This window comes from Xyrauchen texanus, chromosome 26 (genome assembly GCF_025860055.1).
Source record: "Xyrauchen texanus isolate HMW12.3.18 chromosome 26, RBS_HiC_50CHRs, whole genome shotgun sequence".
Lineage (NCBI taxonomy): Eukaryota > Metazoa > Chordata > Actinopteri > Cypriniformes > Catostomidae > Xyrauchen > Xyrauchen texanus.
In genome coordinates, this window is record NC_068301.1 from 22,285,389 (window position 1) to 22,302,972 (window position 17,584).

General features: G+C 43.3%; 1 protein-coding gene across 1 annotated transcript in view; it reads left to right on the top strand.

Moving 5' to 3' along the window:
• Positions 1–17,584, top strand: part of LOC127620393 (CUB and sushi domain-containing protein 2-like) — a 441,823-nt gene that overhangs the window by 95,839 nt on the left and 328,400 nt on the right. Inside the window, exon 4 of the mRNA XM_052093618.1 lies at positions 8,203–8,213. Within this exon, the coding sequence (XP_051949578.1) occupies positions 8,203–8,213 (11 nt within the window). The remainder of the gene's footprint in view (positions 1–8,202; positions 8,214–17,584) is intronic.

The following is a 17,584-nucleotide window of genomic DNA, read 5'->3' on the forward strand; positions in this document are numbered from 1 at the left end:
AGAAGACCCCACCGGGTACCACTCATCTCCACTACAAATAGGAAAAAGAGGCTACAATTTGCAAGAGCTCACCAAAATTGGACAGTTGAAGACTGGAAAAATGTTGCCTGGTCTGATGAGTCTCGATTTCTGTTGAGACATTCAGATGGTAGAGTCAGAATTTGGCATAAACAGAATGAGAACATGGATCCATCATGCCTTGTTACCACTGTGCAGGCTGGTGGTGGTGGTGTGGGGGATGTTTTCTTGGCACACTTTAGGCCCCTTAGTGCCAATTGGGCATCGTTTAAATGCCACGGCCTACCTGAGCATTGTTTCTGACCATGTCCATCCCTTTATGGCCACCATGTACCCATCCTCTGATGGCTACTTCCAGCAGGATAATGCACCTTGTCACAAAGCTCGAATCATTTCAAATTGGTTTCTTGAACATGACAATGAGTTCACTGTACTAAAATGGCCCCCGCAGTCACCAGATCTCAACCCAATAGAGCATCTTTGGGATGTGGTGGAACGGGAGCTTCGTGCCCTGGATGTGCATCCCACAAATCTCCATCAACTGCAAGATGCTATCATATCAATATGGGCCAACATTTCTAAAGAATGCTTTCAGCACTTTGTTGAATCAATGCCACGTAGAATTAAGGCAGTTCTGAAGGCGAAAGGGGGTCAAACACAGTATTAGTATGGTGTTCCTAATAATCCTTTAGGTGAGTGTATGTATTCTCGTGTATCCCTCATTTGATTATTGAAATACATTGGAGTGCTTGCATATCTTACACTATGTTCCTTATGTGTCTTTATCTCTTCACTTACATCAAGATTCACATAATCAAATGGTGTTATACACATTTTGTGATGCTTGTGTGTGTGTGTAAATGTTTAGGTTTGACTGATTGTACTGTCATTTCTGCATGCTGTTTGATTGTTAAGTTCCTGAGGAATTGTTGTTTTTTTTAAATCTGGTTAACAGGATTTCCCAGTCCCATTCCTCCCTCTTCTCACCATCAAAAAATGTCATTTAAACTCCAGGATGCTGCCACCAAATTTGACCTTCTCTATTGAAGTGAGCATTTAGGGCCATTAACAACTGATTCTGAGACACAAAATGCAGGATCCTTGCTCAATTTGACTCAAGATCCTTACAATATATGTCCTTCCTGAGAGTTGTGCTACAGTTCACATTTGTTAAATTGTTATATCTGCTCTAAAACCTAGTGTGCTGCCTCATTGCCTGCTGTCTATACACTAGGCAGCTGTCTTCTAATGCAGCATCCTTACATCATAGAACCTCATGTGACAGATTAAGAACACTCCACCAATTGTGCTCTGCGCAGATGACTCGACTTGCAGCTGTTTTCAGTAGACATTTGTTTGTTGCTAAGCTAACACATCACTATACTCTAAGCATACAAATGCACAGCAAACACACATATTGAGTAGAACAGTAAATTTTTTATTAAAGTGAACCATTTTCAATTTTCAATCCTAAATGAAATATAAATATATGTATAATTATTTAGTTATTTATTAATTTTTCATTGGCTTCTGAATGTTGTTTTTTGTTTTGTTTTATTATTAATATTTATTTTTTATAACCCAATTTTATAAATATTCGGGTCACTGTCAAAAGCCAAACTATCTTCAACCTTATATGTGACTGAACTGAAATTCAGAGATATGCTATATAATAATTTGTTTAAAATTAAAGTATACTGCAAACTTAGCTGTAAAAATTTTGAGACTGCTTTATTAATGACTCTTAATAACTGTTGCTCAAACAGGAATACTAATATGAATATGTGAGTCTTGTGTTTTTCGGCTGATCATTATTATTGTTTTATTTTATTTCATTTAATTTAATTTAATTTTTCTGGGCAAACATGCAATTTTATTTAAATGATTCCTCGTAAGTCACAATTTCCTGCATTAGTCGGTTAGAAAGTCAAGTCAAGTGGCTCATGGCTAAATGTTTCTGACCGTTAATTATCTTGTTTTTCTTACATTTATATTTTCAACCATCGACAGCTTAGCTACTGAAGGGAATAAAGAGTACTGAGGCCATTATCACTTACCTTTTACAATGTCCTAATCTTTTCAAGATAGTAACATTTGAAATTGCTTTCCAATATTGTCTCTTTCTGTGTCTGAATGAATAGTTATATCCAGTTTAACCATCTGGAATAACATTTCCTTTACATTTATAGTATGTATACTATAACAAAATGTAACACCAAACAAACAAACAGGTTAAGCCAGCCTAATATGTTTAGCTTGTCTCCAAGCCTGGCCAGTTGGGTAGATTGCTCTGTTTAGAAGGTTTTAGAGTGGCTTCCGAATTGTGCATAATGACTTTTAAGGTGTTCCTCTGATACCACACATACATCACCCAGATGAATATTTAATGTGTGTGTTTACATCTGGAAGCAGGGCCATAGTAAGGTAATCTGGGCCCCCTGACTGTACATTGCTCTGGGCCCCTTTTCTATTAAACAAATACAGTTTAGAATTTTTTGTGGGGCCCCCCTGGACCTTTGGGCCCCTAGAATTGTTACCACTTTTCATTCCACTAGCTACGGCCCTGTCTGGAAGAGGTTGTTTGCTCATCTGCAATAAGTCTGTATTGTCTTTGAGACACGTATGATTTAGAATGTTTGTAAATCTGATCTTTTTAATATGTTTCATGATTTTGCATGTAAACCTAGACACCAAAGTGGAAAATATATTGTTAATGGTAAACAAATTTGGCTTGTGTTTGTAAAGGAGGGACTCGAGCATGAGGGGCTTGAGCATGCAGCTCTGCTCGAGTTCTAAGTTCCCCCGACTTCAAGACTATTTAACTAAAGTTAGTTAAGGTTATTAATCAATGAGGAGCAGGGGTGGTTGAGGGATGCTGTAAGAATCGTCACAGGTGCTTATATGTGCTGATGATTGACAGGACTAGCTTGACAAGCTCCTCCCGGACCTTTGTTTAGAACTCCATTTAACAGATGCTAATTAGAATGTGTTGCTTTCCATATGAAATGCTCAGAGATGTATGTGTGCTATCAGGGTAGTCAGATCTTGAAATACACAGAGGCCTGTGATGCTAATGCTTCTGTTCGGATCCTACAAAATGCACACACACCTTCATCTGGCTTGCATTAATATTTTAGGCCAATTCTCTGCAGCCTCTTAAGGAACATTTGCTAAGTGACTTAGGATAAAAGCTCTTCTGGCAGTTCCTGTGTGTCCACAGTTCTCCACTGCCCCATTTGCTGTGCAGATATTCTCACTGGCAGATATTTTTACCTTCTATTTTTGCAACTTTTCTTCTCTTTGTTTTTTTTCCCTTTTTTTCAGGGTGACTGGTAAGTGAATAAGGGTTTTTGGTGATGTTGTACAGTATGTGTGTTTGTGCGTTTAATGGTTGAACAGAAGCAGCAAAATCTTCTAATATTTCTATAGTTTGCTGTCATAAAAGTACAAAGGGGCTGTGGGGTGGGATTGGATTGTGCTACAGGTTGACCATTAGAGTGCACTGAGGAGAGAACAACTGTATATGTTGTGGGTGATGAAGTAGACTGCAGCCTTGCCAAAAAGGCAAGTATGTTTTTTTTACCAACATATTTTGCCATATTTGCACCCAGCTCCGAGCACAGAAGTATTTGAGCCCATCACGTGATTCGTAATGTAATATGACTATTTACTCTGGTGCAGCTAGAAAATTATATAATTTCAAAGGTAAATGGCTGATGGCTTCACAAGAATATGCACAGTATCAAGCCCTTAAGTAGGGACTGTCTATTGTCAGTACACATATAAATCCATTTCACACATTTTGAAGCCCTCCAAAAATACTCAGCCACTGGCAAAACATCTATGACAATATAATGAACTATTTGCAATCCATATGTTACTTGCACAAAAATGTATTTGCTCAGAATACACTTCTACTTTTGACAATGGAGAAAGATGCTTTTTGCCACTAGAATGATGTTTATGGCATTTATCAGTGCTAATCTTCCAAACCCTGACCCTTGAGCAGCACTAACCAGCATAAAATAGCCTGAAGCTACATATAATTTCATGCTGGTCTAAACTGATCTCATCAGCAAGAGAATCTGTGAGAATGTATGCTTAGCATGAAAGAAGCCCAGTTTTAGTCTTAGGAGAATTAGCAGCCTTGTTCTATATTCACAAACACGCATGGATACTGTACATGGGGCCTTGTGTGCATGGGTCTCATCACATTGGTGCACACATGTAAAGCAGAGAGTTGACCATACCTTCCAGGTGTTTTATTTACGTTAAATAAAAAAGTCCCTGAACCCCCCCGTCTTGCAGCCATCAAATAGAAAGAGGGACATAACAGAATGCTAACCTGAGCCACAGCTTATGCAAAGAAAAGGAGACAGGAAGATCATTCAAATGAAGAAAACTATTGTGTGTGTGTGTGTGTGTGTGTGTGTGTGTGTGTGTGTGTGTGTGTGTGTGTGTGTGTGTGTGTATGTGTGTGTGTGTGTGAAATGCTCACTGAGTCCTGCATTCTGTATTATTTGGAAGTTAATAAAACATTCAGTGGAGGCATTCAGTTTTTCAATTAAATACAATATTGTACAATATTATCAGAATAAAAATATATGTCAAAAGCTGAATTGAATAATGTACTTGAATTTTTTATTATATGGGATGTCCACCTTTTATTTAATGACAACATTCAGTCAACTTTTCTTAAATCTGATCAGTTATGTATTCTTCATATTTGTGTTAAAATTTCTTTGTTTACCACTTTTGAAAATCTTTTGTGTACTTCTAGGTTTAAATTAGATTTTTAATCCCAGATATTCATCCCAGACTTTTGGACCCCACTGTACATGTAGTAAACTATAGTTTACTCATAGACCTTGCATTATTCCCCTGCTATTGAAGTAAAGAAGCACTTTTTAATTATATGATCTGCTTTTCTCAATTTATATTAAAAAGAGCTGCAGACCCCTCATAGAGACGGTAACATTTAATATAATTTGAATATACATTTTTATTTGAACAGATTAGTTCACACAAAAATAAAGATTCTGTCAACATTTACTAACCCTCATGCCATTGAAATCCCATATGACTTTCTTTTGCAGAACACAAAATTAAGAATTTTAAAGGATGTCCTTGTTACTGATTTCAGTACACTGGAAGTTGATAGTAACTCTAAAGTGAGTAAAATGCTTTAAAATGTCCCAATAGTATCATAAATCCATTTGACCGTGCGTCATATTCCAAGTGTTGTTAATGGATACAAAAAATATGTTTTAAACATACGATTCAAAATACTTTTTTTTGTTAAGGTTATTTGTGTCATCTTGTGTCAAGTTCTCAGTTTCAGATATCATTAAAGATATTTACTATTCACAGTCAGCCATGAGTAAAAGTGTCAAAGAACAGGATGTTACTGAGACTAAGCGAATAGAATTCAGCTGGTCATGTGATTCTAACCTGCCTCAGTCCCATGATGGGACATTCTCCATTTAAAATAAAGCTTTTATAAGGTTCAGGACATAACTGGAGTCTCATGTGAGAGGGTATGTTTAAAACATATTTTTCATATTTAATCGTGATTTTAAACCAATTTTGAAAGTGCTGAAATTTGACTCTATATATACTTTTTCCCTCTGAAAATACATGTTTACTTTTTATGAAAGAAAAAAATATGAAACAATAAAACGTTTTAAACTTTTTCAAACAAAGCCTTCCACAGTATAAAGATAGAAATGCACTAAAATAGCAACAATTCAGGTAACATTAAAGTCTAAGTTGGAACTTTGCTAAATAAAATAACTAGTCCCCATAGGTTGCATATTCATTGCAATGTGCATTAATCTTCTTAAGCCCTTTAAAATAAAAAAAAATGGAATTCAAAAAAATTAATTTTTTGGTAAATGCATTTGTCACGATTAAAAAAAATTTGCATGTTATACATTTTAAATAAAACGAGTGCGTTAAAACTTCAATTTTTACAGCTCTAAAGGAATACAATCTTTTTAAAGAGGAAAAAAAAATACTAAGTGCACATTTAAAGGGAAAATCTTGACTTCCGCCATGGCTCTCCTTTGCCTTTTATAAATGCATGAGAGAAGCTAGTTTAAGAACAAAATTGCTAAGAAAAAATATTGGCAAACCATGCCAGGGACTCCAAAGTCTCCAACAAAAGTGAATATAGAAAAGGATATCATACCAATTCTTCTTTTTGCAAGAAGTACTTATTTAAACTTTAGTATAAATAAGATATTTTTTTCCTTAGAGTTAATTACCTTTGAAATTATAGAACCCAAAGTAAAAAAAAAAAAAATCTACCTAAATGTTCCGATTACATTCTGTATGCCTGACAAGTAGCCCAGACAATCAGACTTGTTTAGAACATGCAGTGATTACATTGTGTTCTTTGGAGCTAAACACCACTCACATGCAATGCTTAGTTACAAACAACAAACAAAATTAATTTATGCTGACAGCTATAAACGCAATGCTAACATTGTGGAATCTTAGATTAGATGTTGTTTATGGCATATTGTGGGCTGCTGTGGACACTAAATAAATAAATCAGTGATTTATGTTTCTGTACAAGCAAACAACCATTAAATACTGCAGAATAGACTAACCATTCATGTAAATTATGTGACAGTCTTTTAAAAGCAATAAACAGGCACTGTATCGATACAAGTTTACTTGCATATTAAACCATGAGTATCTTGTACCTCACAGGCTGTTATTACAGGTATTTCATTCGACCCTGGCCATCGAGGACTAACTTGTCTCCCAATCGGTAGTGCTCAGGGTCTTTCTTAGTCTGGGTGAACTGTAATACTATTGAGCTCCTGTGAGCTTAGGGCCATTTGTGTGTGTGAATCTGCTTTGAAGACTCTCTCTTTGGGGAATATGCTTTACACTCTAGTCTCACCATGCATGGCTGAATAGACCATAAGAAGTCACTCTACAATACTTAGAGATACAATTTCCTCCTTTGTGTGTGTCCTGAAGAGCATTCTTTCTTGCATTCTTTCTCTCCGAGTCTGAATTATCCTGCCAAAGAGAACCTTTGGTACTCTACACAAGTTCTATGTCTGGATGGTCACAAGCAATGTTATGTTTTGGATTCTAATCCCCAGCATGGGCTACTGGTGTGCTGGTGACTTCACCAGGTAGCTTAACTAGCTTAACCAGCAAGACTTTCTTGGTCAACCAGTTTCAACATAAATACTATAAAGGATGGCCAGCTTCACCATTTTTTAACAGCATGGGCATTTTGGTACACCATGTAGACCAGCACTAATGAACATAAACCAGCCTGGGCCTGCATGGAAATTAAAATTAATGTGTCAGCTGAGCTACTGCCATTGAGATGAATAGGAATGCTAAAGGATAACTATATATGTATATTAGACTTCCTTAATTGTGGTCCACCAGCTAGACCAGCATAAATCAGCATGGGCCACTTAACGTCATGCTGGTCTGAGCTGGTCTTTTTAGCAGGGTAAAAGTATGAACTTAAATGAGAGTGTTTTGTTTTTTTCTGTATAGTCATAGTACTGAAATACAGAAGTATACTCAGAGCATAAATAATGTCTTAGAAATGTGTTAGATCTGAAATGGCTGTTTATCATTTATATTGCACCATTCAACCTGTTAGTAATGGCTTCCAAAGCTCTCTATGCTCAGTAGTGTCCTGATGCTAAACAATCCCATTTTCAGTTGCGGTAGGTGAACATGTAGGTTTTTGTGTCTTAATCAAAAATCAAAATCAAATCAAATCACTTTATTGTCACACTACCATGTACACAAGTGCAACAGTAGGTGAAATTCTTGTGTGCAGGTCCGAGCAACATAGCAGTCATGACAGTGATGAGACTGCTCGTTCCATAAGAGTATGGAACTGGATTGTACAGTATGTGGTCGCTGTCTGCACAACTAACCCTGCCTCTTTCATGCTATTGGTGGACATGACTGGATTGACAGTATGTTGGATGGGCTTATGCACAAGCTGATTTCTTTCACTCTCTCATTAGCCTCAGTAATGGACTGCTGCCATTCTTCCAATCAACCACAGGCAGGTTGCCACGCTCAGCCTGAGATGGATCAACACATTTGCTGCAGCTGTATTCCACTTTGAATCGTATTTCTGTGTTTATCTAGTTATTTGTTTTTCTCCAGAAAGTGATGTCAAAGGTAGAGGGAAACAATCTGTCTAAGAATGAAGAACTTGTTGGAGCCCATTTCAAGGTACATGTTTGCCCTTTCTGACTCAAACCGTAGTCCCCTCTCTCTCAGTAATTGTGTTTTGTCTCTTTACACCTGTTTTCTCTCTTTGACTGTCTGGCTCTGAAGCATACAGACACACAGGGTGGTGGATGAGATGGAGGTTTTTGTATTCTCATTAGCTGTGGATGTTTATCAGTCTTTCCCATCTCTGTATCAAATCTCAGGATTAGTTCTGCTGTACGGCAGCTTAGAATCTCTCACCCAGCTCGCTGTTTTGTCTTACCTCAGAATCGCTGTTTTGTGCAGATTAGACCGCCATTGTTTTTGGATTAGTCCGCTTTTGTGAAATGGTTTGAGTAAGAGAATTGCAACATTCTGGGCCCGTGTGGAGCCTTGCAGAACAGCAAAGTTCTGTTGCTTGCTGTGTTGATATACCAGGGTTAGGCAACATTTTGGGAAGAGAAATTTACTGAACTGCAGTGGCTCAAATGGTAGAACAATGCCAAAGTCTCATGTTGAATTCCCAGGGAATATACAGAATGTAATGACAAAGTTGAAATGTTTTATCTGTAATAATTTATTGCTCATATTTTGTAACTTGTCAGCCACAAAATATATTATATTTTGTGTCTTTGAGATCCATAATTCATGGCCATAACTTTAATGATAAGTTAATTGATGCCACTCTTTTCTTTATCATGATAAAAAATGCAGGATTGAACATTGCGCTATTTCGATCGAGAGACTGGGAAGATTTGAGAACAATGCTCATAAATCACTTTTGAAAAGGGAAGGAAACAGGTGACCTTGTGACATAGCAAAAGACTCTTATGATTTGCTCAAGACACCTTAGGGATGTGGCAAAACTCAACTCAAAATCTCCCTGCCTCAAACAACAGTGTTCTTCTCCTCTCCGGAAAAGTTCCAGCAAGACAAGTTTGCATATAAATATTATGATAGTTTCCAAGGGAAACTCCCTTGAGACCACGAGGTCCCTCGTGGGTATCCTCGTTTCTAAGTCTGCGAAATATCTAGAATGTAGAAGTTGCAAACTCCTCCTTCCACCGTCTCCAGGACTCTGTTGGTCTTTCTATCATCAATCCAGCATGCATAATTGATTTTTGCCAAAATCGACACTCATCTTCAGTTCATCGGAACTTCAAGACTCAACGAAGACCTCCCTGAACCCAACCCAAGGACATCAACACAACGCAACATAACGTCTCAGTTTACTTAACTGTAACCCCTGTTCCCTGATAAAAGCGGAACGAGATGCTGCGCTAATTTAGCGCTTTGGGAACAAATTTAGGTGTGACCAGCTGTGAATATGTGTGCAACACGTCAATGAAATTGACCAGAATTTATAGCCTCTTCTGGTGACATCATTGGATGCCCCTGTAGCAGGGCTATAAATAGATGCGTCACAGGTGCATCGTCAGGTATTTTGTCTGAAGAATAGTCCTGGGGCATCCCAGTGTGGCAATGAGGCGCATCATCTTTTTTATCAGGGAACAGGGGTCTGCTTGGTGTCGGTCGACCCTCTGTTGCGGACCCCATGGCAAATGAATAGTTGCCCTGAATTACGCCACTGACTTGTGCGGTGGACATAAGTCTGAAGGGCACAGACTGGACAAAGTCCGTGAAGTCTTTCCTGCTCCGGCATTGTAAACGGCGGGGAGCAGAAGGATTCGAGAGTGACCGGATGTACATTCGAGAAAGGAACCGTAGGCAGGTAGTCAGGATGTGGATGAAAAATTTCTTTAGCCATTCCTGGGGCAAAATCTAAACAGGCTGGCAAGACAGACAGAGCCTGTAGATCCCCAATTATTTTTAGAGAAGTAATTGCAATAAGAAAAAAACATCTTTAGTGTCAGAAGTTTATCAGACACTGTCTCTATAGGTTCGAAGGGGGTCTCAACCAGACCCTCAAGGACTATTGCTAAGTCCCATGAAGGGATCCTGGTCCTAGCAGGAGGTCTAAGTCGCATGGCTCCACGAATGACGTGAGCGAGCAGAGGATGTCTCCCCAACGGCACCTCGTCAGTCATGGTGTGGTAAGCCGATAGAGTGGCCATGTAAACTCAAAGCAATCTGGCAGTTAACTGGATCAGCATTATGTGCACTGCACCATCTTTCAAAGACACCCCATTTATTGGCGTAACTTATTCTAGTAGATGTAGCCCTAGCACTTAAAGTGGTCTTGATAGCCCAGTGTCCCTCAGTTGGTACCCTTCAGGGGCCAAACATGAAGGTTCCACGGCTCGGGCCGGGGATGAAATATTGTCCCCTGCGCCTGAGACAGAAGGTCCCTCCTGTCCGGAATCGCCTAAGGCGAGACGTCGAGGAGAGACATTTACCCCGAGAACCATGCCCTGTTCGGCCAATGCGGCGCTTTCAGTAAGAGGCAAGACCCTTGCTGGCGAACTCTGACCAAGACTCCCGGGAGTCTTTTCAATGTAATTCTTTACATAATTACATGTAAGGTTGAATAACATGGACATACTGTAAGTTCAAGCAGCACTAACTCCCCTATTTATTTTAAAGGCAAGTCCTGTCTGAGGTCTTATGTTTAATGCTGGAGAATCAGGTTTCTAAATAGATCTTTATTATAATACTTCATATATTGGTGGAGAATGCTTGACTGATTTCCTACATATATTGGTGGAGAATCCAAGACAGATTTCCTTCAATAGTTACTTACACGCATACAGCCTTTTCCAGAAAATGAACTGCAATTTTCAGTTTAGAGGTCTGTGGCAGCGGGGGCGTGGTCAAGCGCCCGTCCGGGAGAGAAAAGCGGTAAGGGCGCTCACACCTGAGCTAAATCATGTCTAACACCTGTCTCTAATTGCAGTAGAGCGAGGAGAGCGGATAAAAAGCCGGCAGCCACAGAGCATAGAGAGAGAGACCGACAACGAACTCAGCGTTCGAGTGCAGAGAATATTGTGAATACTATTGTCACTAAAAAGGGGAATTAAAAAGGCTTACCGTGTCCTGAAGTCTTGCTTCCTGTCGTCCTTGTAGTAGACAGTGCTACACTGGTGCCGAAACCCGGGAAGATTATTAGGAACACCTGTTTTGCCAAAGGATGGAACAGAATCGCCCCATAGAGTCCTCCCAGCTGGCGGAAGTCCTCCAGTCCCTCGCTACACTCCATCAGAGCCACCAACAATCCCTGCTTGAGCTCCGGCAAGACCAGGATCGTCGGTTCTTCGAGATCATGCGGGCTCAAGCAGAGGACCGGCACGCCATCCGGAGCCTCCTCAGCCAGGAGGCCGCTCCAGCCGCAGCCGCGACGCCGGACACCCGCGCCACATTGCCCCCACCCGCGTTACAGAAGATGGGGCCGGCAGATGATCCAGAGGCGTTCATCGATCTGTTTGAACGCTCGGCGGAAATTTGGGGTGGCCCCAAGACCAGTGGGCAGCCCGTCTAGTCCCACTCTTGTCCGGGAAGCACAGCTCGCGGCGCAACAGCTGCCGGCAACAAGCCTCCTGGCTTATCCCGATCTGAGGAGAGCCATTTTGCAACGGGTTGGTCGGAGTCCGGAAGAAAGTCGCCAGCTCTTCCGTGCCTTGAAGCTCGATAAATCCGACCGCCCGTTTGCGTTCAGCCCAGCGGCTCCGTGATGCCTGTCGGAGGTGGCTGCTCGCGCGGGACCGCGACGCCGAGGAGCTAGTCGATCAGGTGGTACTGGAGCAGTTTGTCCAGCGCTTGCCCCGAAGACGGCGGAGTGGGTCCAGTGCCACCGCCCGGCGTCGCTGGAGGAAGCCGTCCGACTCGCGGAGGACCACATGGCGGCGATTCCCAGGGCGGATGAGCCCCTCTCTCTGTCTCCCCTTCCCTGTGTCTTCCCCTGTTTTTTTCCCTCCCCTCTTCCCTCTCGCTCTGCTCTCTCCCCAGGGTCCGTTCCTGCCCCCCGCAGGCGAGGAGCGTTTGTGAGACCAGCTTCCCGGCCTTGGGAACACCCGCCTAGCCCTTCCCCGTCCTTCAGCCGCTCTCCTCCTCAGGTGGGGGCACCCGCCAGCACGGTGCGGCCGCGGCGCCTGGGCCGGTCTGCTGGAGGTGCGGAGACCGGACCACTTCCGGGATCAGTGTCCGCTGATGGAAATAGGGGCAGTGGTGCGGGTCTCCGATGTTCAGCAGACTGCCCCCGATCGGGCTGGAGCGTACTGGATTCCGGTAAGAATCCAGGGGGGTACATACCAAGCTTTGTTGGATACCGGCTGTAACCAGACCACCATCCACCAACACTTGGTTCAACCCGGGGCTCTGGGCTCAGCTAAACTGGTGAGGGTGAGGTGTGTGCATGGGGATATTCACAAGTATCCCGTGGTGACTCTGGCGATCAAATTCGGGAGAAAGACATAGTGTGGAGGCAGCGGTTAGTTCCCGCCTCACCCATCCGCTAATCTTGGGTACTGATTGGCCGAATTTTAGAAAATTATTGGAGGGGTTTGTGCGGATGGGTCCTGCATGGAAATAAAGGGATGTGTGATGTGCGATGCTTTGGCGGGAGGCGGAGCCGGGCCGTCCTCGGCTGCTCGAATGACGTGGAAGGCGCGAGGTTGTCGCTCCTCCTCTCCGGAATTCCCGGAGGGGACTTCCCTTGGAGCAGTCGCGAGATGAAACCCTTAAGCACGCTTTTGACCAAGTGAGAGTAATCGATGGTCAACAACTCCGCCGGGTGTCGCCGTTTCATATCCGTGATTTTTCGCTTATTAAAGATCGCTATACAGGGTGACGCAGGACGCCCAAACAAAGGAGGAAGTAACGCAATTATTGATTCCACGGAGCCGCGGAAATGGTTTTCCAGGCGGCTCACTATAATCCCATGGCCGGTCACCTAGGGGAACGGAAAACACTTCTCCGCCTAATAGCCCGCTTCTATTGGCCGGGCATTGGCGGTGACGTCCGCAGGTGGTGTGCGGCGTGCCGTGAATGTCAGCTGGTAAACCCACCGCCACCCCAAAAGCGCCATTGCGCCCTCTACCGTTAATCGAGGTCCCCTTCGAAAGAATTGGGATGGACCTCGCCGGGCCATTAGAACGGTCAGCACGCGGACATCGCTCGTGTTAGTCCTAGTGGATTACGCGACGCGATATCCGAAGCAGTGCCTCTGAGCAACATCTCCGCACGTAGTGTTGCAGGGGCACTCTTCAAGATAATCTCCCGGTGGGGATTCCGAAAGAAATCCTCACCGATCAAGGCACGACTTTTATGTCACGAACACTTCGCGAACTTTACGAGCTCTTGGGCATCAAATCGATTCAAGCACTAGCGCTTACCATCCTCAGACAGATGGCCTAGTGGAACGATTTAATAAAACGCTCAAGAACATGATTCGTAGAATTGCATACACGATGACGCTTAGGAATTGGGATAAGTGGCTAGACCCCTGTTGTTTGCAGTACGAGAGGTCCCGCAAGCCTCCACCGGGTTCTCCCCGCTTGAGCTGCTGTACGGGCGACGCCCGCGGTGTCCTTGACGTCATCCGCGGCGTGGGAGGAGGGACCTTCTAACAGTAAAAATGAAATTCAGTTCGTTCTCGATCTTAGAGCAAAACTCCACACACTGGGGCAACTAACACAGGAGAATTTGCTCCAAGCTCAAGAACGCCAACGCCGGCTGTATGACAGGGGTGCTCGGCTACGGAATTTGCACCGGAGATAAGGTACTCAGTATTACTCCCAACATCGAAGCTCTAAATTACTCGCCAAGTGGCAAGGACCCTTTGAGGTCACACGACGAGTGGGGATCTCGATTATGAGGTTAGACGTACCGATAGAGGGGCGCAGCCAAATTTATCACCTCAACCTCCTGAAATTATGGAGGAGGATGCGGCCTCTGTGACGCTGGCCACGGTAGTTCCGAGAGGGCGGAGCTCGGACCGGAGATAAACAAAACTACAATCTCAACACTCCGGTTCCTTGTGGAGACCAACTCTCACCGCGGCAGCTCACAGAGGTTTCTGAATTACAAAAAGAATTTGCGGACGTGTTTTCCCTCTACCGGGCCGCACAAACATCATACAGCACCACATCGAGACCGAGCCGGGCGCTGTGGTGCGTTGCCGCTCTATCGCCATCCGAACATAAAAAGAAAATAGTACGGGAAGAATTAGATGCGATGCTTGATATGGGCGTAATAGAGGAATCCCACAGTGATTGGTCCAGCCCGGTTGTTCTTGTTCCCAAGAGTGATGGGTCTGTTCGATTCTGTGTGGATCACAGAAAAGTCAACGCGGTGTCTAAATATGACGCGTACCCAATGCCCCGTGTTGATGAACTGCTCGATCGGTTAGGTACTGCTCGATTTTATTCGACCTTGGATTTAACGAAGGGTTATTGGCAGATCCCCTTGACACCAATGTCCCGTGAGAAAACAGCCTTCACTACGCCGTTTGGATTACACCAATTTGTGACGCTTCCTTTCGGTTTGTTCGGGCACCAGCCACGCTTCAGCGACTCATGGATCGGATCCTCAGACCGCACACCGCGTACGCCGCTGCCTATTTAGATGATATTATCATTTACAGCAATGATTGGCAGCGGCACATGCAACATCTGAGGGCCGTCCTGAGATCGCTGCGGCGGGCGGGCTCACAGCAAACCCCAAGAAGTGCGCGGTTGAGCGTGTGGAGGTACGGTATCTGGGGTTCCACTTGGGTCATGGCCAGGTGCGTCCCCAAATTGATAAGACCGCGGTGATTGCGACTTGCCCTAGACCTAAGACCAAAAAGGGGTGAGGCAGTTCCTGGGGCTGGCTGGCTATTACAGAAGATTTGTGCCTAATTATTCGGACGTCACCAGCCCGCTGACTGACCTCACTAAAAAGGGGCTCCAGATCCGGTCCAATGGTCAGAGCAGTGCCAACAGGCGTTACGCAGATTAAAGCTGCACTTTGTGGGGGCCGCTTTTGCATGCACCTGACTTCTCTCTCCCTTTGTATTGCAGACGGACGCTTCAGACAGAGGGCTGGGGGCCGTACTCGCGAGCTGGTGGAGGGAGAGGAGCCCGGTGCTGTACATTAGCCGGAAACTCTCCTTAAGGGAGACTAAGTACAGCACCGTGGAGAAGGAGTGTCTGGCCATCAAGTGGGCGGTCCTCACCCTCGGTACTACCTGCTGGGGCGGGCCTTCACCCTCTGCTCGGATCATGCCCCACTGCAGTGGCTCCACCGCATGAAGGATACTAACGCCCGGATCACCCGTTGGTATCTGGCCCTCCAGCCGTTTAAGTTCAAGGTGGTCCACAGACCGGGGTGCAGATGGCTGCCGCCGACTTCCTCTCCAGAAATGGGGAGTGGTAGGCAGGCGGATGACGCCCGGCCTGAGTCGGGCGGTGGGGGTATGTGGCAGCGGGGCGTGGTCAAGCGCCCGTCCGGGAGAGAAAAGCGGTAAGGGCGCTCACACCTGAGCTAAATCATGTCTAACACCTGTCTCTAATTGCAGTAGAGCGAGGAGAGCGGATAAAAAGCCGGCAGCCACAGAGCATAGAGAGAGAGACCGACAACGAACTCAGCGTTCGAGTGCAGAGAATATTGTGAATACTATTGTCACTAAAAAGGGGAATTAAAAAGGCTTACCGTGTCCTGAAGTCTTGCTTCCTGTCGTCCTTGTAGTAGACAGTGCTACAAGGTCGTGTTCTAACACGACCCATTCGAAAATACTGGTAAATTTAACACTGGCTATTTTCTTTAATGAGAAGTTTAAAATGTACCTGAAAAGATCAGTTGTAATGCTTTTTGTGAACAGAGTTGAAAGATTAAAAGTCTTAGCACGTACGAGGTCAGGACACGCTGACTTGAGACAGAGATGATTCAGTTGCTCTGAAGTCAAAAAATATCATCAAATTGGACACAAAGTGATTTTTTCCATTTAGTCTGAGAATATAAAAAATATTCAATCCAACTGTAGATATCATAGTGTATGATGCTCAACAACTCCAATCTAAAGTTCTACAGTGAGTAGCCAATGGAAATTGACTGTGTGCGGACCACACCATGAAACTGGACCACAAACAAATGGAGATGGCAAACAAGTCAATGGCAGCACTCGCAAACATCCATGTTTGTTTACATTTGACATGTCTCCTAGAATGGGGGTGTGTGTTTCGAAGTGATCCTCAGTCATTTGGTGTGTGATGCCCAGTTTCTGTCTGCAGCCATTTACATGGTCACTAAGTGTGTGATGCCTAGTATTTTTTAATTCTGTTTATATTTTAGAAGTGGTAATTTTTCAAACGCTAAAAAAGTAACTGCATGTCAGAATTTAATGTCATTTTGAAGATGTGTGAATGGTTGCAAAATGGATCCAGCATTTTTACTGCAATTTACCCGGTTGCATGTGTGAAAGGGGCTAATATCTAAAAATGTACGGCTACTGTGTGAAACACTGAAAAAAGAGTGATATGTGTGAAATGGTCAAAGATATCCTTCTAGCACACAAACGGATACAAATACAAGTTCAACAGACCCTAAGATGTCTAATCAAGATGGACTATGTTTCCATTCCTGCCTCTTGCCCATTTCTTCCTGGGCTAAACTTAGCACTGGTCACTGGTAGAAGCATACAGTTACACAGTAAGGTCAGCGAATGTCACCACCGCTTTGTGCATTATGCAGAACTGACAGCTTCAATGTTAATTGCTATAAATAGACATTTGCCTTTACGCTAATGCCTTTGGAAAAATCTCTTGCATAATGGTATAATGCAAATTATCAGCAGACTGAATCGATCTCCCCTCACTTTCTCCTCAATTCTCTGTGCATAAGAGTCGGTTTTATAGACAGGAAAGAGAGGATTGTTAATTAAGACTCTGTTTAGGTCAAAGAACAAACACAGGATCAATAGATTGTCTTTTTGCATTTGTAATCACTTCAGTGGGCAATTTCAGTCAATGCAAGTAGCTTACGGATGCATTTGTGGATCAAAGTTACTCTGTTTTAATCCAGCACATTAAGCACCAAATTGGTGAAGTAACCATCAATAAACCTTGAAAATCTGAGATTTAATTTGAATGTCCTCTAAATAAGAAGCATGACCAAAAGAGCAATGAGGAATAGTCTCCTAAGTCAGCATTTGTCCTTATTTCAGAGTCCTTATTGATAATCAATTGCTTTCCACTTTACTGTATACCAGCAAACAGACAGGTTTCTCTACCATCCCTGAATACAAATACACGTTACACTGTTGGACGTTGATTTATGTAAGCTGCTTTAGTATTAGAGTAATTGATTTTGTGTTAAGCCATCCAATTATACATTCTTCATACAGTACACCACAGCACGTGAGTAATGCTGGCTGCATGTTTTTCGCTGATTTGTATCTGGTTGAGAAGGTCTTCATCTGAAT